This window comes from Aythya ferina, assembly GCF_964211825.1.
Source record: "Aythya ferina genome assembly, chromosome: 20".
Lineage (NCBI taxonomy): Eukaryota > Metazoa > Chordata > Aves > Anseriformes > Anatidae > Aythya > Aythya ferina.
The window spans coordinates 2,974,637-3,000,654 of record NC_140318.1 but is presented as its reverse complement, the minus strand read 5'-3'; the positions used below and the strand labels follow the sequence as shown (position 1 = coordinate 3,000,654).

General features: G+C 52.1%; 1 protein-coding gene across 8 annotated transcripts in view; it reads right to left on the bottom strand.

The window, feature by feature from the left end:
* The window catches only part of GPSM1 (G protein signaling modulator 1), a 71,325-nt gene that overhangs the window by 21,604 nt on the left and 23,703 nt on the right, over positions 1–26,018 (bottom strand). For 6 of the 8 annotated variants that reach the window (XM_084494263.1, XM_084494265.1, XM_084494262.1 and 3 more), the window contains exons 2-10: positions 22,068–22,289; positions 21,628–21,763; positions 21,241–21,383; positions 19,559–19,682; positions 18,277–18,392; positions 17,842–17,997; positions 15,967–16,075; positions 13,499–13,625; positions 1,103–1,173 (exon numbers count right to left, since the gene is read on the bottom strand). In XM_084494263.1, the coding sequence (XP_084350389.1) occupies positions 1,103–1,173; positions 13,499–13,625; positions 15,967–16,075; positions 17,842–17,997; positions 18,277–18,392; positions 19,559–19,682; positions 21,241–21,383; positions 21,628–21,763; positions 22,068–22,288 (1,203 nt within the window). In that variant the 5' untranslated portion in view covers position 22,289. Of the gene's footprint in view, positions 1–1,102; positions 1,174–13,498; positions 13,626–15,966; positions 16,076–17,841; positions 17,998–18,276; positions 18,393–19,558; positions 19,683–21,240; positions 21,384–21,627; positions 21,764–22,067; positions 22,290–23,874; positions 24,695–26,018 lie in introns of those variants that run through there. The other 2 variants (XM_084494261.1, XM_084494264.1) reach the window with 2 other exon arrangements.

Sequence of the window (26,018 nt, the reverse complement as noted above, 5' to 3'; positions counted from 1 at the left end):
CAGGTCTAACCCCTACCTGGAGGCGAGCAGATAAACCCAGTGGTGTGGGAAAGGTCAGGGGGATTTTAGGCAGCAGCCACCCAGCCCAGAACGTGTGGTTGTGGCTGGAGAAGAGATGGACCCGCACTGGTTACAGCAGGTAGGAGGCAGCCAGCCTCTGGGCAGGTGGGTGAATTAACAAAAAGGGTGCTTGGAATTTAACTCCCTCAGAGTTAATTCAGGAAAGAGCTTCTGCCAGTCCCTCCAGGTGCCTGCTGGGCTGCTTAGGCACTCAGATGTCTCTGCAAGACTTGGGTTATTTCCCATTGACCCTCTGTACCTACCCACAACTTGGGGGATTTTTTTTTTTTGTGACACTTCTGCAGGAGTGGAAACGCTCCCCGGGGCACTCGGGAGAGCTGTGCCTGGAAAGCACCGCATGAATAGAAATGACTCCTGCCAACGCCTTTCCCAAAAAGCAGAGCTGGGCTGCCTGCCCCTGGGATCGGGCATGGCTGAACCACACGGCAGCACCGCCACCTGCCACGGGGCAGACCCAGCAATCCTGTGCAGGATTTTCTCAGAAATTTAAATGATCCATGCAGGTGGAGAGGCTCAGTGCCTCCCAGCTGACTGTAGAAACAGCCTTTGCCCTGGGGAGGCAATGAAAACACTGATCTGCTTGGATCTGACATTTCCAGCAGTGAACCAGAGCAGAGGCAATCCTCAGAGCCCCTTGGGACAAGATCCTCTGCCTCCTGCAACGCTGCAGCTCCCTCCTGACCTCTCCTTCCCTGGCTGCACGAAGGCAGCACTCTGCTGGGTTAACAAGGCACTGAGACGTGCCACCAGCCACTGAAGGGGCTGAACTGCTCGTGCTTATCCTCTTCAATAAAGGGCTGTTTTTTTTCAAAAAACCCCAGAAGTGGCTTTTTCAGCTTTCAGTTAAGTGCCTTTTTAGCTAGACCAGCTGTTCCTCTCCAGAAACCCTCTCTGGTTAATCCCATTGACTCCCGTGCTATCTGCTAATTGCATACTTCCCTGCGCATGCAGGCAGTCAACAAGCCCTTATGGATTCCTACCGATACTTCATCCTCCAGGCAAGCCAGCCATCTTCGCTTACCTTTTCAGAAGGGAACTTCAGGAGGTCTAAGCTGTCCATGCTGTTTCTTTGGAGTCTCTTTGGCCTGGCTCCTGCAAAACAACGCACTCTGGCATCAGGGGGGTGTCACACACCGGCAGCACCCAGCCCAAACTCCCAGCGTGGCAGACCCTCAGCTACCGTGAGCTGCAAAGTCAAGCGGACGGGATGTTGCAGCTGTGCTGTCCTTGAGATTCAAATCTTTTTTTTTTTTTTTTTTTTTTCTCTCTCTCTATTGTTTTGGGTCTTTTTCAAAGCAGTGTCACGGCACAGCCAGTAACAGCGAGGGCTGCACAAAGCTTTTGATTTCGAACCAGTAGCGGGGGCGCACCGTGACCCCGGGTCTCAGCTGAGGGCTCTGAAATTCCAGAGCTACGAGCCCGACCCCAAACAAGGAAAAGTCAGGGGACTGGCACTGAGAAAAATCATAACAAAAATACGGTTGAATACATCTGTGGGCTTGTTGCTTTATCTCCGTGTTTTTAACTTAAAGAATGTGTCTGGGACACATCTTAAAGCTTTGCTCTGCAGTCACGAGGGCTGGAAAACTAAGTGAAAGAGCAAACGTTTTCAAGCTATCACAGGCCCAGCCTCAAGGAGAGAGAAACCTTGCCCCGAAGCTGACAGACAAAACATCAAATTTGGCAACCATTAAGATATTTGAGATTTAATAAAATTAATTTAAATACAGTGTTATAACAATAAGAGAGAAGGTGAAAACCAGTTCAGCTTCTGCCTTCTGTTTTCCACACTCCTTCTACCTGCACGTCTCCCTCCAACCTTCTCCCAGCCGCTCTCACCTTGCTCACCGGCACACGCAGCATTTACCAAATGGCCCTGGGGTGCCTCTAAGACATCCTGGAAAACTTCTGCCCTTTCCCCTTCCTGCTCCCTTTTCCTGCCCTTTCCCAAAGTTTGGCTTTAGCTGAGAACCCCCTGAAATCAGCACCAAGCGGGGCAGAACCGGGAGCTCTGGAGCCGATGTCCCGCCACAGCTTCCAAGCTGGAGGGGAAATCCTGGGGGAGGGCGAATAATGAGTGCATGTGAATTGAAAGCCATCCTCGTGCAGAGCCCTGAGAACGGAAACCACTGAACTCTGTGCGGTTCCTGCAGCAGCAAGCTCACCGAGCCGAAAGATTCCCCGGCTTCCCACCAGCACCGACATCCCACAGCAGCCCCCACGCACCCTGTTCCAGCCCAGGGTGCCACCGAGCTGCTCACCAGGCAAACTTAACGAGAGAAGGCCCAAAATTCACGAACCAATTCGGGGCTGACTGCGAGCAGAAGGCAGTGGTTAAACGGAAAAGCCAGCAGGTAGCAGGATTCCTGCATGAACACGCACCCAGCTCTGCACGACTCCAGGTGCAACCACAGGCATCTCTCAGCTGCAGCACCTCCAAAGACAAAATTCCCCCCTCGCTCAGCATCGTGAGATACAAAGACAAGCTCAGATCATCTGCGACTTCGCATCCATACCACAGCTTAGTTATGAATGACCTAAAGACAACTCCACTGCCCCTCACAACTTCTTTACTACCCCAACATGATTTACCTCTTGCAGCCACGACGGCCAAACCAACAAAACGTTTGTGCACGGTTTCTGTCTCTCCAAAAAGCACGTTAGTGTAGTTTTAAGGTGACTTCAGCAGCAGGCTTTGAGTTAAGAAGGTACTGGAGGAGGTGGTGAATAGGTGCAGGATGGATATTGAACACACAGCAAAGCCAGAGAGCAAGGAGAACACGCAGTGACACACCGCTGCCATCTCTACCCAACTCGACCCTCTTGCACCCTGCAGAGCCATCGCTGGTTTGGCAGCAGCTCGGTAAAACCAGGATTTGGTTCTGGAAGCTGGGCGATTGCTGCTGACATTGGCTTGGGCTCAGACACGGGGCTGTTCTCCTGTTGGTGTGGGCAGGAAGAAAGGATGGTGTTGCCCTCAATGCAGCAGGCAGATCTCCTGGTGTTACCGTTTTTATTTCAGCCCTTGATTATTTTTACTAAGAAATCTTAACTACGCGATTTTGTCTTTGCTAAGGCATCGTAAGCACCGACCTTGAGGAGGATGAGAAAGGCCCATGATGGGTCTTGATGCTGGATACCGGTGACACGACACGGTTATTTGCTGTCTGAACACTTTACCACAGGCTGGATGTGCACCACACAGACAGCTGAAAGGATGGAGCCTGAGCCCTCTCCACCACAGCACAGAGACGGCCGCACAGCTCTCGGTGGGTCGGCACAGCCCGCCCTGGCTCACTCCAGGAGGACCCAGAGCTCCTAAAGAAAGCCAACGTCCTCAAAGACACCTCACACCCGGCTCCTGTTGCTCCACTGTGCTCCCACCAGCTCCTGGGGGCACCACCAAGAAAGAGGCAGCTCTGCAGGGTCTCCCCCACACCGCCAGAGGAGCAAAGCCCGAGCAGAGCCCTCCTGGAGCTGCCACGTCGGCCGGCAGGAGCTTGGCAAGGGGAGAAGCAAGGAGAACCTGTGATAAAAGACACCCACAAACACTCGACCCGATCACGCGTCTGGGTTTCAAAGCGATGCCCAAGAGGTGAGAGCAGCACCTGGAAGCCAGCGTGCGTCACGGCAGCTTTTAAGGGCCGCTTCCAGGAAAGCGAGGAAGAAGCAAAGTGCGCCTGATTAGATAAACACCCAGCGTTTCCAACAGGCTAAAGAGTCGCTAATTACACACCTCCGTCCTCAGGTGCTTTTGTACGTTTGCAGTAGCATTAAACCGCTGGCCAGAAACCATTAATCTCTGCTCTGCGAAAGCCTGCCTTCCTCTCTGCTAATTTAATAAACGTCGTCAGCCGAGACGACCCCAGCAATTAGGGCACGCGGAACCATTTGTCTTCCTCCGTTGTTTTGGTGCTGGTGGTTCCTCCGTTACCGGGCAGACTTCGTGTTTGGCTGAGCTAAGAGAGGAAGAAGTTAGGAATTACAAATTCGACATCCCAACAGGCCAAAACAGGCTGTTTTTAGGCGAAGAAACCACGACCAGCACAGGGGCCAGATGCCGGCCTCAAAGCGCCCGGTTCTGCCCTCGCTCGCACCGAGCTGTCCCAGGGCAAAGCAGCGCCAGCAGCTAGAAGAATTGAGATGCTACCTACAGCCAGGGCTACCGTAAGCTGGATGGCAGCAGGCAGCAGCTCCCACCATGCTCACAGAACAGTTTCTCCCCTTTTTTTCCCATCTGACACGCTCATCCTGCCGCAGAGCAGTTCCCATACTCACAAGCACGCCGCGACACGAGTTGTCCCGCTAGCTTGCTGCCTTCCTACGGGGCATTCCCTCTCACAGCTCCAGACGTAACTTCCAGGTGTGCTCAGAAACCTCCTGAGAAGTGATTTTCCCAGCAATTCCTGCAGCCCCAGCGCTTGGATCCTCTCTGCCCCTTTCCCCCCAGCGCCGACCGGCAGCAGCCGCCGCGGAGGCAGAAGATCGAGCGGCTGAAAACCGGTGTCTGCTCCTCTGTAAGGGCTTTTCTTCTCTCTCCAGTATTTATTGGCATGTTTACCAAGCCTACTGCAGAGCAACGGAAAACCTCAGGGGCATTTCTAAATGCTCTCTCTGTCTTCAAGGTTTGCTGAGGTCTCCAACACAGCGAGCCGAAACCTTCTTGTGAACATCAGCTGAGCGCCGCTGCTGACTGCCCGCATTCATGGCTTGTTTTCCTGGAGCTCCTCGGATGTTGTTCTTCTCAGTGCTCAGGCTCGGGGTTGTTGTTTCTGTTTTAAATATTTTTTTTTTTCCCCCAAAATCTCCCCCCACCCACCCTCCATGCTCTCAACACCCCCACGAGCCAAGGAGGGGTTTCTGTTTGTTTGTTTTTGTTTTTTTTTTTTTATTTTTTTATTTTTTGCAGTTTGGTTCCTGGGGCGTTTAACGGTTTTTGCATTCCCGTGTTTTAAAACTTGAAAATCCGTCACCTCCCTACGGGATGGAGGCAACGAAATCTCGTGGTGTGGGGGGATTTTACTGGGACAGAGCAGAAAGATGCTCATTTATGTAGCTGTGACATCCTTCCTTCTCCTGGCCCCCTCTTATCCCCCCACACCACAAATGCTCTCCAGTCCTCTGTCCGTGGGACACTCCCCAATCCATCCCCACCACACACCCAGCCAGATGCTGCTTTTTTCTCCGTCTCCCTGCAGAGATGGGGACGGTCTCTGATGACACCGTGCAAGAAGCTTTATCTACAAACCTCCCTTCTCAGCCAGAAGTTTGATAACGCCCGCTCCTGCTGTCCTGGGGCTTCTCGAGCTGATTGAGTGCAGGGCGACACTCTGCTTTTCAGGGCTCCTGGGGCTTTTCCAGCATATTTAGGGGAAAGACCACGCCAGGCCTCTGCTTAGAAAGCCACGCAGCCCTGGCAGTGCCTGCTCAGCACAAAGCTCCCCCTGCTTCCAGCCAGGTAACTCCATGTAAAGCTGGGCAGACAGCGTGGGCAGTTTTGTTCCTGTGTGGACAGTCTCCAGCTCCAGCTGGCACTCCTGAGAGCTCAGAGCTGACGAGATGGAGCACAACGCGTGGAGCAGCAGCTCAGGGAGCCCTGCCAGCAGCTCTCATCAGCTTGATGTGTGCTTTGATGACTCCGTGGCTCTCCCCCGTCTCCAGCTTGGAGAGCTGCCTGGCTGAGATGGAGCAAGCTCCCCGATGAGGATCGAGGGACGGTTCTGTCTGATGGCACCGTGTCCCTCTGGGGTGGCTGCAGCACAGGGAGCAGAATTAAACCTGACAGTGAACTCCACAGAAACCACGGGGAAAGGTTACACAGCCAGTATCATCCTCCCTCACCCTGCAGCTCTCCTGGTCAAGCAGTGCACGTAGCAGGTCAGGGCAGCTGGGGGGGTAGGAGACACCCCGCAGAGCCCAGGCTTTGCACAATAAAGACCACAACAAATCTTGGCAGAAGCAGTTGCTGGATTTTCTTGGAAAGGTCATTTCCTTCCACACCTGTATCAACTGAGATATCAGCTTGTCTTTGGGGCAGATTTCACCAGCCCAGGACCTTGCCTTCCGCCCTTTGCACACACCCCAGCATTTCAGAGCCTTGACTGTGGCAGACAGCTCTAAATATTAAATAGGATTAAATTAGACCAGCCAGGCACTTGTTTGGGGTGGAAGAGAGGTCTGTAAACCCTACCAGGCTCAGAACTAACAGTGGAGATGTGGTCCAGCAATCCCAACGCACGCAGAGCATTTCAAATCTTTCTCTGCTGACATCTAATCAGGAAATCTCTGTTCAGCTGCTGCTCCATTATTACAGCGAGCGCTCTTCAAAAAGGAAAAAAAAAACACACAGCAGCAAGGAAAGGAAAAAAAAAAAAAAAAGCCTCCAGTAGGACAAGCAGCTCATTTAGGGCTTTAATTAGTCTTCAAACATGTAATGGGTTCTGGCACTATAAATCCACTTGACCTCTATTATTGCCAGCACTCGTATGATAAATGCCGGCATTTGTTTTCCCAGTTGATGTTACTGGGACAGAACAATACTTTTCTCTAAATAGAGAAAGCAAATAATATCAGTTATTTACAACGACTGAGCCATAAAACGCTGGCACCACGCTGCTGTGCATCGATCTGGGGGATGGACCATCTGGTTACCCACCCGTCCCTGAGAGTGGAAAGGACCAGGGGAACCCTGACATGGCTGAGACTTTTTCCTCCCTAGCAGCTAAATGAGGCCCTTTGGGCTCTCTGTGGTCCAGACAAAAGCCACGAACACGTACAGCTTGCAACAGAAAGGACAGAACATATGGGAAGGACAAAAATCAACCCATAGCTGAGGGTCAGGGTAACACGGGAAGCTGGAGGACGGTTGCTTCCAGCACGTTGTCATGTCAGACTTCCTCAGAAATGCTTTGGTCCCACGCAAGGTCCTGCATTCTCGGCCCCTCATATCAAAGCTGGAAGCCCAGAGGACAGGAATGAAACCTCTTCTGCTGGGAAGATCGGGCTCCTGGGTGTTTGCTCTGACTAGCTGCGAAGTGCTGTATTCGTTGGCACACAGACCAGCACACAGCTGAGCAAATATCAGCCTTCCAGACAGATCCTGAGCACTACAAAAACCTTCTCCAGAATAACAAAAGTCTTGTAGGTTTTTTTTTTTTTTTTTTTTTTTTTTCCATAGTGAAATTGTTCCTTCAAATGCATACATGCATGTACAATGGGCAGTAACAAAAACAAGTTACTTCTGAATTGGCCAAGGGGGGACTTGGAGCAAAAGTCCTCCTCGGAGACAAAGATGACACAAAGGAGTTTCCTTCCCCCAGAAAAAAACAATGCAGCTCAGAAAAGCTGCGGTCTTTGAGCAAAAGGTTATCCTACAACAGGCATCTTCTCGCTGAGTAAGGCTGGAATATGGCTTTTTGCAAATAAAGCGTTGGCAATTCAGGCCAAAGAATGAAGTATCTCGGTTTGGACTTGCAGGATGCAGACCATACAGCGCACCCAGTGATGCCCCACCTGACAAAGTCAAACACAAACCTTGTGGGAAACTTGGAGCCACGTCAGGGGAGGCCTTGTAGAACCATGACCTGCTTAATAGATCAATAGTTGTGGGGACAGAAGGATTTTCGGGGAGATAAACTGAACTGGGTGGAGTGGGCTGGGAGGAGGCAGGTAACCTTGGGCTCATTCAAGAACAGCCATGATAGCACTGGCAGGAGCACCTGGTTTTCTTCTAAAAGAGCAAAATTTTCTCTGCCAGTATTTAGCAGAGCTTCATGACCCCTGATCTCCCGTTACAAGCTTGTGCTGAACAAGCAGAGATCAAAAAGACACTGAGTTTGAGCTAGAAAGTGACACGCAGTCATTAACAGGGGCACCGCCGAGCAGCTGAAGTCCTAGGGGCTGACTGAGGGAAGGCAAGTGCAAGAACAGCACGTGTCAGAGCCTCACAGGGATCAAACACCCACAGCAAAATCCTACAGAGAGGGGGGCAACATACCTGATCCCTCCTCCTGGAGGCTGCTGTGAATCTGTCACCAGCTTGCAGCAGGCAGGAACCTTCCAGCTACTGGCACGTGGCTGGCCACGCTGGCCTTTGAATTCACGAGCTCCGATTGTCCCTACAAGCCCCAGGTCTCTTTGTGTCCCTACAAGCCCCAGGTCTCTTCGTTAAGCAAAGCTGTGCTGTCTGGGTGCCCGGCTCTGCCAGACGAGGGGCCAGCCTTGCTGCTGAGGGCAGCGGTGTGCCCAGTGAAATGCTAAAGCACACCAAGTCCCCTGGATAAAAACCTTTAAGGATAAAAACTGATTCTAGCTGGGATGGCTGCAGGAGCCTGGAACAGCAGCCAAAGGGGATTTCAGGCTTCCCAGCTCTGAGCAGGGGGTTGTGTAAGGAGCTGACCATTTCCATGAAGTCAGCTCTCCCCACAACAAGAGGTTCCTTGATTTAACGGGTGGCTTTGCCAAGGGCCACGTTGTATCTTCTCTGCCAAAGGATTTGAGAACAAGCCTCTTCCTCATTCCTCCTTTCCAGCACTTGCACTCTCCCCTGGCATCAAGATAAAGCAGGCACCTGAATTTCATCAGCACAATATCCTCTCCTCCAGGCCCGAAGCATTTCCTCTGCTGAGCTGGAAGTCTTGCTGCAACACTGACACTGGGAAGGTAGCTCGTGTGCAGGGCAAAGTGAGAGGAGAGAGTTAAATACTGCTAAAACTTTGGGAAGAATATTTTTAAAACTTCGTAAAGCTGGGGCAGTCGGAGCTGAGTGCTAAGTAACTCAATTTAAATCCAAATGACTCAGAGGTTCATCTCCCCTCGTCAGTGCTCCTGAAGTGATTTAACAGCTGTAACAGCAGAGGTTACTCAGAGGTTTAGAAAAGACTCAGAGAGATAACAGAGAGGCATCCTTTAGATACCCTAAATCTTCACACAAGCCCCCCTCCCATTCAAGCAGCACTCCTGGCATCCTTCCAGCCCTGCTCCATCACAGCAAGGCCCACCGCAGCCCTCAGGTCATTTTGGAGACCTTCCTGCAGGTGCCTCAGTGGGAGGCAACACTCATCGCCCAAGCATAAATCTGAACTCACAGTGAAGTGAGTTCATGTCTGTCCTCCCATGGCCCTTCCGCATCTCTCAGCTAAGCCTCGTCTCCAGACACTGAAGTTGCAGCCTCGGGCTGTCCCCCTGTTGGAAGGTCTCAGAGGGCCACATCTCCCTCCTGTCACCCACCACAGTCCCTCGCAAGCCACAGAGAAGGACCATCCCTGCACAGCATCCCAGCCCAGGGCTCAGGTTGGTATGTGTTTGGCAGCACTGCCTCCTCCTTGCCTTGCGTCAACAGAGGCCGGTCAACCGAGCGTCTTTCAGCAGCCCTGAACGCTTCTCAGATACTTCAAAGATATTTAAAGCAAGCAAGCAAGCAAGCAAACAGGCTGGGAAACATAAAAGCAGATTTCTTCTACCCCTAATTTATCCCAGGGTTCAAAGATTCTTGTGAAGAAAGCAAGCTGGGAATGGCACTGAGGATGCAGAGACCCAAATTCAAAGCCACGCAGAGCTGATCGCTGCCCAGGAAGGAGATGGGTTTCGTGCCAGCCTGGACTGCCCACGTCCTCACCCCAATAACACAACCTGAAGCACGGCTGCCTCTCGCACAGGCTCCTGAAACCCAAGTGCAGACAAGCAGAGCAGCCTTGTGCCCCCATTTCTTCAGCAGAGGCTGTGCAGAGTGGGGGCAGTCTCTGATTCTGGGGGAATATTCTGTGATTTGAAGTCAGGCTCGCAGCCGAGTCCTTTCCTGCCCTCCAAGCTCGCTGAGCACAGCTGGGCAGCGGTGGCTGCGTACTGCAAACAGCACGGAAACCGTGCCAGGAACCAGCACACAACGCTCTGAAAGCCTCTACGTGTGTGCCAACGCGTTGTAGAACACCTGCATCCCTCCCCACCTACACCCAGCTGCCAGGAGAGGTGCTGCTCAGCATCTCCTCACACTGCTGCTGCCATCAGAGCTGACAGCTGAGGCTGACACGCTGCTGAGTGTAAAAGAAAAGCAGCCCAGACTCAGTTTTTCTTTTTGAGAAGCACTGAAAATCCTTCTGAGCTGGCCGGCCAGGGCTGCTCTCTGCCTTCTGCCCGACACCTCCATCCCTTTGGCAGCGGGTGAGCCCCTTCCCTGTGCTCCCTGCGGCTGGCAGGCAGCCCCCGGCCAGTGCCAGCCTCCAGAGGGGAGAGCTGACAAGGAGGAATTGAGGAGAGGAACGCTGCAGGGCAGCCACGTGCACACACAACCTCAGCTAACCCACCTCGGTGCCGCGGCCACAGGCTGCTCGAGGAAGGTCCAGGTCGAGTGCCCCCAATTTGGTGGGGCACCAGGCACAGCTCACACCCCGCTGAGCCTCAGCCCCGAGTAGCCCTGGTCGAGCAGAGCTGGCTGCGTGCACCCGGGGCACCCCCAGCACCAAACTCATGGTTGCTTTGACCTCTGCAACAAATCCCTCACGAGCCCAGCCAGTTCCATTTTCTCCAGCAGCAGCAGCCTACCAGTACCCAGTTCTTTATTTGCAGCGTGTGAGAGGGCAAGACCACTTTTCAGGGCCGTGTATTCGTGCGTTCGGAGAAGCAGACACAACCTCTGTTTATTTGCTTCGTGTTTTAGCTCCTCTCCAGCTTCGTCTGGTTTGTTGCTTTAAGCTCTCCCTGTTTGCATTTCTTCACAAGGTCGTTGCTTTCACAAGGCTTTTGTAGCGCTGCCCCACTTCCCTGGCCTCCAGCTCTGTCTTCTGACATCCAACTGCTCTCAGAATATTAATTAAATCACAAAGAGCTCAGCAAGAGGAAGCCAAAACAGCGGAGGAAAACACCAGACACTCCTTCCTCCCCCAGGCTGCGGGTGGAGGACAATGCCCAAGACTTGGACACAAGCGACCTGTGAAGGACATCCCAGCCTGATGGTTTGGGGTTTCTCAGCCAGTTGGATGGATTTTCCCAGAACTGAGATTTGCTGTGAAACTTCATTCTACCTGCTTGGTGACATTCGTGTGTTTTATACCACGCCTCCCCTACCCGATGCTGTTAGCATCCTTATGAATATGCAGCCATTTTACACCCTTAAGCAGGGAAAAAAAATATCAGAAAGCTCTTCTCACCGTGACATCAAAAGGCACGCCTGGTTCAGAAGGCAACTTGAATCTCAACTGTCTCACCTGCTTCCTATTACAGAAGCAGATGTTCCTCTTGCTGTAAATTGCTGCTATTAATAATATAAATAATCACGCTTTTCTAATCATTTAATAAGTGCACAGGAGGGTACCAAAGTGCCTGGCAGCCATAAAATAGATCTCCCTTCTGAAGGGCTCAGAGACACGTCAGTGGCCTCTTTTATCCTCCACTGGGGTTCAGAATGACAGAGATGAGGTCAGAATGAGAATTAGGGAGAAACCGAGGGAGCCAGGCTCCTCTCTCCTGCACAGCCACCTTCTCTCCAGATCTGTGACAAGGACAGCACCTTTCCCCCCGGGATGCACACACCAGAGCCAGCCACGTGCAAAGTGCTGCGACACTCCGTGCCCCTGCCCTTGGCCCTGCTCTGCTTCCCTCTCCCACACAGCGAGCCCCGGTTATTTGTTGGTTTTCCTTCAGAGAACATTTCGTCCCGCTGCTGACAACAGCCCCGACCTCGGGAACATCAGCAAGGGCACCACGGATTCACGAGGCCACTGCGACCTCCAGCCCCGAGCAGGGCAGCTCAGCCCTCGCCTGCTCTCCTTGACCACACACGGAATACCGTGGCTCTCTCAGGGGAGAAAAAACTCACTCCTGGCTCCAGATGTTACCAGCACAGCCACATCTGGATCACTGAGGGGGAGCGAGCAGCCCACAGGCCACGCAGGCAGGCTCTGATCACCAAGTCTCACCTGCAGAGTTCAGCTCAGGGACCAAAAGTCTGTTTTCTTCCTGCACCCCTCATTCCCCAGCCGATGGGACCTGGCACCCCCATCGGCTCCTTTCCTCCACGCTTCTCTCTGGCCTAGGAGCAGCACCAAGGTTCATTTCCTGACCCCCTTTCAGAGCAAAAATAATTTGCCAGAGCAAAACCTCTAACAAGGTGCCAGGTCTCAGCAGAAGGCGCTAGCTAATAAATTCCCCAGCAGTTATAGAGATGGAGCTGACGTGCAGAAGGAGGTTGGTTCAGCTGTCGTGGCCCTTATGGCCTTTGAGGAGACTGAACTCAGCTCTGCAGCTCCTGATGGGGCACGGCAGGGCACTCTGGCTCCTCATCCACAGCTTGATTTCTCACGAAAAGCCTTAGCACCGATGTAGCAGGCTACAACTTCAGGATCAATGCACAGAGCAAACCCTCACAGGCTGCCTTTCGCCCTCCCAGAGCACCGTGCCTCTATCAGAGCATCATCTCTGAGTGAGCCCTCCCAGCAGGGAGAGAACACACCGCCTCAGAAGATGTGTCTGCACTAACAAGGTCATATTTAATCAGCCCGCACCTCCTGGGATGCAATTTCATCTGTGTAAATTAATAAGGCTGTCCACAACTATGGGAGAGCCGGCTGGAAGCACCCCACGCCAGGCACCCACAAACGTCCGTGGTGGCAGGCAGACATTTGGGGACAGGCAGACGGTCCCCGAGCAGGGGACATGGGGCTGGCAGCGTGGTTTCTCCCTGGGGAGCAGAGGCAGAAAAACCCCAGGCCCAGCGTGGTAAATATATTGGTAAATAAAACCATTTGGTCTGCCGTGACCGAGCCTTGTAACACCTTTGTTTCCCGAGCACCACTGCAGGTGTTCTGGGTATGAAACAGCACCCAGCGCGCCGATGCTCACAGCCTGCCTTCAGCTCGTGTTGGAGGCTCGTTCCCTGGGTGCTCATCAGACTGACAGCAGCCCAAAATCCCTGCCAGTCACCTTTTGAAAGCTCCCTCTATCAGTCACATCAGTTAAAAGGGCCCTGCAGAGCTTCAGAAGAGACAAAAGCTGGTTCGCTGCTTGGAACGTGGGATTTCATTCCTAATGCAGATTAACTCCGTTAACTCACTCCGTGCCCTCCTTGGGGTAGATCCTTCCCCGTCCTTCAAACTTACACGGAGCAGGAGTGGAGAATAAGATGCTGTTCGTGGGCCTTTGTCAGAGCAAGCATTTCGCACCAGATGTATGCAATAACGAAGGGTTCTGCTGTGAAACCACAAGGGAGAACCGGGCCACAGGGATTCACTGCAAGGGTGTGCCAAAAACCCCTCGTCCTCATATTCTTCTCCCTGCAAACGTACTGCAGCCTCCTTTCTGGGAAAGGCACCCGATAGCCTCATCTCCCTCTGGCATTCAGATTTCCTCCCACTTGCCAACACCTCCCACTCCCCGTGCACCATCCTGCATCTTTCACAGCGCCAACAAGAGCCCGGACACTCACCTTGAGCTTCGTAGCCGGAATAATGCTGCGCCGTGCCCACGTCCTCCTCCCCGGGGCCCAAGCCAAGGGCTGACCTGAGCTGGGCCATGTTCACCTGGGCCGTCAGCTCCCCGCTCCTGTCCCCGATCTGCAAAGCCAACACGCAGCTGGTTAAAAGGGAGCATGGTCTAAGGAAACTGTCCCTAGCAAAGGGCTTGCCAGTCCCACACCAAAGCAAACACACAGAGAAGAGAGCTTGGAGACACTCTGAGAGACCATTCAAGCCTGGCTATTCAACACCACAACTCTCCAAAACTATTTTTTGGTGAGAATCTCAGGGAGGGTCCATGCACGGTGTGCTGTGTACCTGCTGCACCTCGAAAAGCATTTCTGCAGAGCTCACTACGGTGACCCAAGGGGACACAGCTCGCCTGCTGCTACAGAACTGGGATAGAGGCATACTAAATTAATACTAACATTGAGACAGTCCAAATTCCTGCATTTGCTTTATTTTTGTCTTCCAAAGTCCCATCTCTCACCAGCCTGAAGGAGCCGAGGGCAGATATTGAGGAATCTTCCCAGTGGCTCCTTCTACTTAAAAATGGGGATTTGTAGGACGTGCTGCTGGGTGCCCCTCAAAGGTTAACACCAAGCATGAAAATGACTGCTCTGCATATCGCCAGCAAACACAGGGAGGTCACTCAGAAGCAGCCTCTAATCTTTAGAGAAACGGCAGCCTCTGCTAGAGGGAGAGACCTTGGCTGTTCCCTGGCTCCCTGTTAAACGCCTTGCAACAGCTCTTTTGTGGTCCTCCGAGATAGACTGCAGCGCGAGCCATCCCAGAACAAAATCATAAATCCCCACATTATTTATGACAAAGCCCCAAGCACCAGTAAAGGGAGGCAGATCAAACAGCTTATCATCAGGCATAAATCCCCTGCCAATTACAAGAGATTTGCTGTTGACATCATCTCCAGTGAAATTACCATGTCCTGGTTCGGTTTCACAGCCCTTGATGTTAAATGCTTCCCCGATTTCCACTCATTCGAGGTTCTCTCCAAGGCCTGATTACCCTCAGAGGAACCCTGGCAGGACAATCAGAGCCCCTACCACACACCACAGCAGGGCTCTGCTTTCTGCCCTCGGCTCGGGTGCCCCCGTTTCCCCAGAAGCCCCCCACCACATGAAGGCACGAGAGGTCCTGCAGAGCAGTGGCTGAGAGCCAGGACAGCCTCCGAGTCTTCCAGGCATTTATCTTTTACTCAGGCTGTTTCAGAAGAAATTTTGCAGCAACCTCTGAGCACCCTGCAGCAGCTTCCCATGCGGTTACTCCGAGCAGATTTCGCTCGGATTCAGATGTCACCATCAGATTTATGTCACGGAATAGAAACATCAGTGTGCAAAGGTTTAACTGCTGCAGGTTTTTCTTGGACAAAGTGCTGGTGCTGCTCACAACAGCACAGGCAACTAACTTCATTCCCGAGGCTAAAATAAAACAGTTTTTAAGAGAATCACTAGCTGCTAAAAGCTGACACGAGCCCTCCCCACAAATGGACGCGGTCTCTGCACCACTCCGTAATTAAGGATGTGGGGGAGTTTATCAGCCACCTGCCATGAGTAACCTACTCCTGACATGCTCTGCAATCACAGCCATCACCTCGGGATGGGAACAGTGCTGTGAGCCCTCCTGCCCGCCCCGGCTCTCCCCTCCGCCCCCAGCAGCCACCAGTCACTGCTCCATCTCTCCCATCACCACCACGCGCACCCGTCCGGCTCCCAGTAACCAGCCCCACACTGCCACAGTGCTGGCAGGCTGAAAACCTGAAAACTGGAAAAGTTCATTTGTCCTAAGATGCTCAGGGCCAAAGGACAGCGTTCCTCCTGCATGTCTGATAAGTGTAATTAAGCACATCATTAGGCCGGTGTGTCAGCCCTGCTCCGGGATTCAGCCAGCCTAAAGACAGGCAGGAGAACACACAACGCCTGCATGCAGTCATGTCAATTAGTGCTTCAAAAGGGCAATTTCTTCATCCGGGGAACTTTAAAGAGACCACAAATAACTTCCTCATAGCACACTGGAAAGAGCAAACAACGGCCTTCCTGCTTGCTGAACATCTGAGCCATCCGAAAACGCCTCATGTTTTTGTACCTGGAAAGCTGCAGCTAGCTGGGCAAGCACGCTTGTGAAAACCAGAGCAGCTGCAGACGTGGAACCCCAAATGGTGACTGTGGCTGTTCCTCACCCAGGAATATCAGTTAGTAGCAACGTACAGCAAATGCATTAGCCTTAACTAAGTGGAGGCCTGGGAGCACCTCATGAAACGAACACTTCCCAGCAGTTCCTGAAGACAACATTGAGACAGCACACAGGCGGGCACTTTCCACAGCACTCATAGCTAGAAGAACTATATCCAATTAACTTCTTGGGATAAAAAGCATGTCCTCCTCAACAGGGAGGACCGATTCTGACCTGAACCAGCTTCTCATACCTCTTGGGAGATTTCAAGATGCTTCCTTGCAAAGTGCAGAGCTTGTTCATGGCTCCCCAAGGAGACGTAGGCATTTCCGAGACTCCAGCAGGCTCTTCCTTCTCCCACCCTGCAAAACAGGAAGCTGTCAACCACAGAAATTCTGGGCAAAACCCAGCACAGCAACCCTTTCACGGCCTCCTTCTGCAGAGCACCAAGAGCCAGACCTCCTAGCTAAATTTACGTTTACAGAGTGTTCTGCAAAGGAAAATGAAATGCACTGTATACCTTAAACGACTCTTATACTGAAGTCAGTAAGATCAGGGGATGAGCAAGAGCCTCAGAAACAGGTCTGTACCCACAGCAGCAGACAGCTGAGCTGTGTAGCACAGACCCAGAACGGTCTGACTTTATTTGTGAGCACCAGACTGAGAGCAGAAGTGAGAGCTCCTATCGAGCCTCCACCTCACACAGCAAGGATTCTCCTCCAGAGACACACAGTGCATCAAGAGGGCCAGCAACATCCAGCCTGCTACTCCATAACAGCCCAGAGCTAAATTAGCAGGAACGTGGCAAGGAGAAAACACTCTGGGGACACAATATTTTCCTGATATATACCGGCAGGTCACCCAGGATGCACGCACAGACTGCATGCAGCAGCCAAGCAAGCATTGACCTATTTCCACCAGACCTCCAGGGCACAGCTTCTTGTTTTCAGATGCCAGAGAAAGCAGGCAAATGTGAAACCTGCCCCAGGCAGCCCCAGCCCCTGAACACGGCCAACCTGCACCAGCCCCACAGGTGCCTCTGGAGCAGATTTCAGCACCTGCTTGCAGAAGCAGGCAGAGACCTAGCGCTCAGAGCCTGCTTAGCTCTGCAAACGTGCAGATGTGGGGGGTGAGGGGATAAAAAAAGCACATGGGGGCGCAGGGGGAGGTTCAGCGTGACTGCAACTCCCTTTTCAGAGGTTTGGGCGGGTTGATCAGCATTTAAACATTTTTCTTGTCACCCAGTTCAATACCTTCTGCTCATGGGGTGTGTTCCCAGAAATGCAGGAGCCCACAGGCCTGCACCCCCACAGCATGATTCACCCTTGGGTGGGATTGTACCTTCCCAGAGCAGTTAATGCCCTGACAGTGCCACAGAGCTCGCATTTTAATGCCTCTGCTCCATCTAGTGGAGGACACCCGGCTTCCCAAGAGCCAGCAGCAGCAACGCTGAACAAGTGGGCTGCAAAGTCACTTAATGAGCTCCTGGGAGGCTCCAGCAGTATCCAGATAGAGAGGAAAGAGGAGAAAGGAGCTGATGGCAAAAAAAATGAAATAAAGGTAGATGAAGAAATAGAGAGAAGAGAGACTAAATCTCAAAGACGAATGATGAGACCAAGGAGCAAAATATATCATCTCCACATGCTCTGTGTGATGTGTGATATCATTTATTTCTTCGTGAAAGTTCCCAGCCCCATCTCAGAGCATCAGGACAAGGTGACACGCATTTCCTATCCGCATGGTTTCCAAAGAAGCAATTTTTGTGATGTGAGGGAGCTTTAGGGAGGCCCCAATAGGACAAAACAGCAGTAGCTGCATGGCAAAGCATTTTCTGGATACAATTCATTTTCCTGAAGTATATCTCACTAGAAATCTCTCTCAGCCCAGACAGACATAGCTTAAAGGGCATGATCCCCAGGTTTCAATGACATGATAAAGGCCTCACTCATATTACTTTTCTGACCCACAACTGGACTAAGGCCTAGGTGCTGAGAGATTTCTGAAGGCTTTCAAGAATATGTGTTGCTGCTCTTTAGTGCTGGAGGTGGAGAACAACAAATCCACACAGAAGAACTGGTGCTCTGAGCCCACCAGAGCAAAGATGCCACCCCCTGAGGCACTCCCTTACCTGTCTCCCAGCTCCTGTGCTATCACCAGGTGTTTTAGATGGTACTCGATTGCTCTTTCATAGTCTTGAAGCAGCGTGTACGTGTTTCCAAGACTGTAGCAAGCCTGGGCTTCTACTGCTTGGTCTTTGAGTTGCCTGGAGAGCTGGAGTGTTTTCCTGCATGGAAAGGCAGAGATGAAGAAACCTGATCATTGCAGGGCACCTCCATAAAGCAACAGGAAAGTCCCAGTTTGGTGTGCACTGCGCTGGGGTTTATGCCTGCTACACACTGCAGGCTGGCTGGCAAGTGGCAGCATCACTTGCCACTGCTGAGCACCACACAGGCAATTTGCCACCAGGACCCTTTTCATGTTCCCCTGAGCCTGTGAATTCACTGCAATAGGTGGGAATTTCCAGGGAACATCTGCCCGAGCCTGCAATAACCCCAGCACTTACTTGTAGTACTCAGCAGAGATGTCAAACCTCCCGAGGAAGATGTGCGCGTTGCCCAGGTTGCTGTACGCCCTCCGCTCGGCTGCCTTGTCCCCAAACTCCTTGGCAATAGCGAGGCGCTGCAGGAGACACAGACAGTGAGTACAGGCTGGCTGCTGCCAGGTTTCTGGCACACAACAACTCTTCTGGGAGATTAACTTCTTGTTTTGCAAAGTTCACGTCCAGCAAGGTAAGGGTGCCCATGCCTATCGGGGCTAGATGCAGCTCTCTATTTTTTGTACTTCAGCATCAGGAAGGACCTTTGGAAAAGTGGGAGCAGAGCTGCATCCTCTCCACTCCTACTCCAGCCTGGTCAGTACGCATCTGTTCAGCTGAAGTGCAAAAGGAGCTGCGTGTACTTCAGCTGAATCAACAGGAGAATGGAGAGCTCGAGGTCAGGGGAAGGGATGCGGATATCTACAGACTGTAACAACCAGGAGCACGAGCAGGTCTGTCACAGAATGAACACACACACACACATTTATGAACTGCACCTCACCTTCTGCACTGCAGCTGCTCCCCAGGTCCCTGTCCCTGCTGTACCTCCATCCTGCCTCTCCCCAAATTCCCCACCCCTCACTTTGCAGCACCTGCTCCCTGCTCACTGGCATTGCATAATTTTCCTGCCCCTTCTGAGTGCCTTCTCCAAAATGACTGCTGGCTGCTGCCCCCAAGCCTTCTCAGACAAACAGAAGAGCTCTGACAGCTTCTGATGTCCCAAGGTGCTCAGCACCCTCCACTTTGAGGAAACCAGTGCAGAATCCAAACTAGAAACCAAATTGCATTTGAACTGGGGCTGGGACTGTGTCATCTCGCCCCTCTGTAAAGCTTTGCAGAAAGTAGCTATGTTCTACAAACAACAATTATTCCTGATCAGCAGCTCTTTCAGCAGCTTAATTAAATTCATGGCTTGCATTTATTAAAATTTAGACTGACACAAATTAAGCACAGAAAAGCCTTGCTAGGCCCAGCTGCAGTTTGCCCTTAGAAATCTCCTTTGGTTTCCAAGCCAACAGCACCCTTCCCTCAAGTCGCTCATTAAGCACTGATGAGGAAGGCAGGAAGGTGCTGCTCAGCAGGAGCTGGCACAGCACAGCACGGGCAGGATCTGGAGCACACACAGGAGGTAGTAAAACAATCAGGGGGGTAAAACACCTCCCAGTATTTCCTGGGAGGTGGTGAGAAGAAAGAAAGGCTGCTCCCTACCGGGTGCCCAGCCCCAGAAGAAGCCGAAGCAGTTCCCTACCTCCTTGTGGAAGGCGATGGCTTCAGTGAAGTTGCCCAGTAAGTACTGGGTGTTGCCAAGGTTGCCGTAAGCACGGCCCTGTGCAGCTCTGTCCCCCAGCTCCTTCACCAGGGACAGGTTCCTCCTGAAAGAAATCAGTGCTAGATTCTTTACAAGGACAGAGATTATCCCCAAGTTTTTCCCTGCCCTGCTAGAGATAGGGACAAGATCCACATTGCCATGCCAGTGCTCTTCCCTGCACTTCTCTACACGTTTTTCCCCCCCTTTTCATGTACAGCACACATGGGGAAGCACAGAGCTCCCAGCTGGCACAAATGTAATCACCAGCTATGCAATATTCATCGTTCTTTGGGAAAAGGCCAGTGAGCTATAGATAGGCACCATCATATCCTCAGATGTGAGGAGACCAATGTAAGATCCTGACGCTCCCTCCAGATAATAAAAAGACTACTTTAAAAAGCTTCATTATTGGAATAAAACTCCAAGATAAGAGAAGAAAAACATTAGTCTGAAAGCAAGTCTGGCAACAGCCTTCCTGTGTGGGCCACCAGTGGGAACTTTGCGACTGTTTAGGAAAGGGAAGGATGTTAGAGCAGGATGAGCTGCAGATCCATCAAAAGGATAACCAGGACTTCAGGGAAAAGCCTCTTCCCCTGGGGGAAGGAGCAGCTCTGCTGTGGCTCCAGCAACGCTGATGCACAGGAATACATTTTCATCAAGGCCAGCAGAGAGCAGCAGGGGCTCCAGGAGCTAATAGTTCACCTTCCAAATATAGCTCTGAGAAGGAACAGGCTATTGAACTTTGGTGCGTGATCATACTTCAAAATATAAAGACTTTTATTAAGGCAATACCAGGATGAATTTCAGCTCTAATTTTATAAAAGCGTGCAGTCCCTCTCTTGCCTTCCTTGAGACGAATTTGATACCATACCTTGGCCTCCAGGGGGTGGGGGAATATTGATATTGTTGATAACATCTTCTCAAGAATGATTTTTTGCATGCTAAGAGGGGAACAGACAGCTGCACGCAGCTTTGGCCTGAGAGAGGCAATTCTGGCGCAGCTTTGCCCCTGTAAATGATATAATTTCCACATCTCTGCTTGTTTGCACGCAGCAGCTCCTGCCAGAGTACCAAACTGTGCTATGCCCATGGCTCTTGGCTTAAGGATGAACATGCTGAAAGTAACAGTGGCTTGCACGCTTTCATAAGTTACACCTGGTCAGATGAACAACAGAGCGTGCAGGCTCCTAACCTTCCTGGGTTGCAAAATCAAATGCACTGGCTCATACTGTCAAAATAACATGATCCAGAGCATGGGATTTATACCTCTCCTGCCCGTTTACTACTAATACCCAGATCCCCAGCATTATCCTATTTTACACATTCGCTCTGCGTGGTGGAGGAATAACAAAGCAGGAATTAAAGAAATGCAGAGTCTTAAGGGAAAACTGAGCTGCTTCATTATAGGAAGCAAAGGGGTTTTACAATTTCAGGTCCTTCAAATACACAAACTAACTGTATGCAATTAATTTTTAGAGATGCAGACAGCCTTTTGCTGAAGGCTCCTCAAGTGAACCGTACAAGTGCACTCAGCTCTAATAAAGGTGCACCTGCGTGCATTTTACCAGTCACTGATGACTGTTCCCTGCAGGACAAAGGGGTGGCCGAGCTTCAATACTTACTCGTAATATTCTGAAGCTTTCTGTAGAGTCTCCTTGACGTCTTGTGGCAGGTAGCCTGGGTCTTGGGCCATGTTCCAAGACAAATGCTTTCCCTTTGCATGGTAAACGTTTCCTATATTATAGAGCGCTCTGGCTTCACCCACCTGAAAGGAGCAAGAAGAGGTGTTACACTTCCTATCCCAGTAGGGAGACAGACAGCCAAAGCCAGGAAGCCCACGTTTTCCTTCCCCACCACCACTACCATACAGCTGTTACTGTCAGTAAGGGAGAGTTTGACACTTCGCCTCCTCCCAGAGCCCACCTCTACCCTTTCACATTTTCTGGCTTGCAGATGGATCAGTTTTCAAGGTAGGAAATATTTCCTGTTGGATGCCATGCAGCAATTACCTTGTCTCCCTGCTCCTGGGAAATGTCCAAATGTCTCTGGCAGCAAACAACAGCTTCGTCAAACTGCCCGAGTATTTTCAGTGTGTTCCCGAGGTTGCCACTTGCCTTGGCTTCTCCAATGCGGTCCCCAATGGTTCTACAATAAGGCCAAAGAGAGGGAAAGAGGTATTAAAAAGCTCACAGACTTTTATTCCTTAACTGTTGGAGGCAAAATTCAAGTGACAGCGAGCCAAGCACCGCACAGGACAGACAGACACCCCATCTAGCTGTTCCCAGCCCATTCTCATTTCCTCCTGAGTTCTCCACAGGAGGGTCACCCCAAACCCCAGAGCTGGTTTTGGATGCTTATTTCTAGGTCAGGGTCCTTAAGTTGGGCTCAGACCCCACAGAACTCCCCTTTGCTCAGACTGATCAGGATGAGGCACTGCCAGCACGCTTACCTGGCCAGCGTAAGGTCGTGCTTATGGTACTCCAGGGCCTTGGAGTATTCCTTTAGGTAGAAATAAGCATTGCCCAGCTGGCTGTAGATGGCACTGAGAGTCTTCAGGTCCTCCGTCCCCACCTGCACCGCTGCTTCAAAGAAGGCTGCCCCTGCTTTGAAGTCCCCTGCCTTGCACAAGCGCTCTCCTTCCAGGGCCAGCTCCAGGCAGGAGGCCTCCATTCTGCAAAAGCAAGACGGCGATTTTAGAGGCGTCAGGCTGCAGCCACACGACGGTTAAAGGGATCCTTCAGCGTGTATCTGAAATGACTGCACCTGGAAAAGCTATCAGTGCAGTGCACGTCTGCACCTCCAGAGGCACAGCGAGCAGCCTGAGCCCAAAGCCCAGCCAGACTTCAGCGTCTACCATCAACATTTGCAGGAACTACCACGGTATTTAGGAATAAGTCATTTTCTGAGTGGTGTCCACAGCAAGTCAAACCGTGCGTGGCTCCAGCAGACCAGCTTCTAAATCACCAGGCTGATTTTGTCCGTTTTGGCTCTACCTTTTGGGCAGCGGGAAGGGAAATATCAGAGAGCAGAAGACCCTCTACGGACAAGGCCCACAACCATAGGGACTGAACGACTACTGAGCCTGCTTCCCTGGCAGCTGCCCTCCCTCTAGAGGGGTCCAAGTCCATGAACACCCAGGCTGGGGCTCTGCCTGCCCTTCCCAATCCTCCCTCGGGGCAGCCACTGCTTTCCCTGGGCTCCAAGGGGCCATATAACACCTTGGGGCCGTGCAGCCAGTCGCTTGCGTGCATGGGACAGGAGCACCCAGATTTACACTGCCAGTGGCCACCAGCAGTCTCTGGGCTACTGGTGGGACCTCTGAGAAGAAACTCGTGCCTCCTGGCTCTCCCATCACGCGCCTGCAACCCTCAGCGTGGCAGGGCATCTGTTTTTCTTCGAGGTGGCTCGCAGCGCAGCAGCCACAGACCCGAGCCGTTCGTGCCTGTGCCATTTCCCTGGGGTAACGGAGAGGGTAGCCAAGTTGCAGCACGTTTTTATTGGATACCAGAGAAAAGCCTGGGCTGTGCAGAATTTCTTGGCGGAGCAGCTTCCAGCGCTCCGCGTCTGCTTTCCATTAACTCCCCGTCTGTCACTTTTTCCACCGGCGCTCTGCACGTTGGCCTGCAGGCGAGCTGTTCCCCCTCGCATTTCTCAACGCCTTCGGCAGCGGCGCACGCCGTGCTGCTGGCACAAAGCTCTGCGAGCCAGGGGGGGAGCAGCAATGCCACCTCAAGGGAAAAATGCTCCACCAAGCCCTAAGTCACAGCCGGCACCGTAAGATTGCAGAGCCATGCGTCCATCAGCTCTCAGAAGGGACAGAGCACGCCTTGGAAAGCTGGCGTTTGGAAACGTCTTGCCTGTTGCAAAGTCAGCCCCTCCGCGAGGTGGATGGACACAGCGTGTTCCTGCTCCTCCATGCAGCGCGTTCCCCTTTGCTCTTTTCTGCTTCATGTATTTTAAAACGTCAAACCCAGAGAGGTCAGAGGCAGGCAGCTGCTCACAAAAATTACAGCTCACTTGTCCAGAGGCAGAAAAGCATGGGTCAGACAGAAGATGACAAACATCCAAAGGAGGATTTTATCCTGCTCTCCTCGCAGTGAAAAAGCACTTCAGGAAGCTCAGTCACAGTACACAGCCCAGGAGAACAACATGCCCACCCTTGCTGCCCCGATGCCTCCTGCAGCAGTTTCCCCTTGAAGATGCCTCCCCCAGACCCACCCTTGCAACCACCCCAGCTCTCTCCCGAAGGATCCAACCTGCTGCCACGCACCCCTCGCACACAGGGACTTTGGGGCAGAGCTCCTCCTGCTCCAGGACCCTGCTCCAGCATCTTCTGCCCAAGTCAGCAGCACGTTCACTCTGCAGGAAGGCTGCTGCTGTGCAGCATCAGGCCCTGCCTTGACTCCCCTTTGATACAGGAAAAAGCGAAGTGTTGATGGTTTAAACTAAAAATATTCGACTCCTCTCTACTGATCCTCTTGCCAGGCCACATGAAAACGAACAAGAACCAGCTTCTGCTACAGTGAGTTGAATTAGAGGGGCCCGTCTGGGGATCGCACCAAACTCCCAGCAGTTTAAGGCGCTTCTGTGGCCTGCAGATCATCAGAGCAGACACCTGGTGTCATCAGCAGGCATTGACAGGTACCTGCCGATGTTTTCCAAATGGCTGAAAGAAGGTTTGGGCCTGGAGAAAGACAGAGAACAGATTATACTGAAATCAGCAAAACTAAGTTCAAGAAGCTGAGCAGAGATGAGTCTTGAAAGGACTTGAAACGGGGGAATGAGCTGCTATCATGGGGACTAACGTTGGGGTCCAGTTAAAAGACTGCAGACAGAGAAGCACATTTTGTATAATTCCACATTTCAACAAAGTTCTTCCCAATAACCAGGTTCTCCTTAAGAGACTGAGTTCACCAGCTGTAAACAGCCTAAAAACCGCACTGGAGCTCAGTTTGCCCGATTCACAGCATCGCAGCCATGTACAGACCAAATTTTTAACGCGATCTGGATAGCAATGGTCACACAAAGAGCCTCACAGCAATACAGCCCGGCCATGTGCTCGAGGATCAGCATCTTGTTCTGACTACCTTTTACCAGTGGAAGCGTCACCAGAAGTGAAGCTCGTGCACTGACACACGCACACACACGCGTGCACTCCGCGGGGCTCCCCCCGTCACCGCTCCGGCACAGCGCGGTGACACGGCCCCAGCGCACACAGCCTGGAACCAAAATCCGTTTGTCCTTGGCCAGGCTGCTCTGCAGAGCATCTGACTTACCCGATTAACATCACGGCTCAGCTCAGGACCTGAGCAAGCAAGGGGAGGGGAGAGGCGGCTTTTTCCCTGAGCCAAGACTCTGCTGTCATGCTGAGGGACGAGAGCTGGGGACAGGAGTTATAACTGGAAACACAACCCACTCGTAAAACCTGCCTGCCCTTCCCACATCCTCAGGGAAGCACCTTTACGTGCAGTTCAGTCACCACAGGCTTAGCAGTGCTCAGAAACAACACGAGGGGCAGAGGAGGCAGCTGAAGGTTCAGCAACACACACAAGCACACCAAATCACTCCACGCACAACAGCTGCTCGTGGCTACAGCTCAGCTGTCTGTAGGAAAAGACAAGCAGGGCAATTTGGGCAGGAAGAAGACAGGAATCCACCGAATAAGCGAGCCAAATTGAACCGATCTTGCCAGACCCTGGCAAAGGAAAGCCGTGAGCAGAGCCAGCCTCGAGTCAGAGCCCCGCTTCCTCCCACAGGAAGCGCCTGAGCCCTCTCCTACCTCTTCTTCTGCAGGTTGCGCATTTTCTGAACGTACACCCACAGCTCCAAGCCCACGGGCAGAAGGAAGCAGCGGGGCTGAGGTCTGCTAGGCACGATTTTGCAGACAGCTCTTGCTGTTAAGTTCACAGGTGAGACCTGGGGTTTGGAAGACGCTGACGGCATCTTCATGTTCGGACGACGTGCGCTGCTCTCCAGTTTTCACTCCATCCGCTTGGGCAGCATCACCAGGAAGCTGCTGGGATCCTGCATTTATATGAGACGCTTATTTTTCTCCCCTGTATGCTGCCTGTGAAAGGGAAGGGGAAAAAGGAGCGCTGCTTTTATTTCAAAAGACCTGCAGAAAGCACTGTCCTCTTCCCTCTAAGAAGTCCTTCGTCATCTGTTGCTTTCAGGTACCAGAGAGGTGAGTCCACAGCTAAAACTCCAGAAACAAGTGTCTTGGCTTATTCACATATTTTCAGCACTTCCCAAAGAAGAAAAAGGGCTCTGGGTGAGTCCACAAGATGGTCGAGGTCAAAGGCATGCATCTCCCTCCTTTCTGAATCGATCTCTTCCCAAAGCTCTTTGCCTCTGTGGTCGCAGCGGCTGCTCCTGCTGGTGCCTCCTTGGCTGCTGTCGT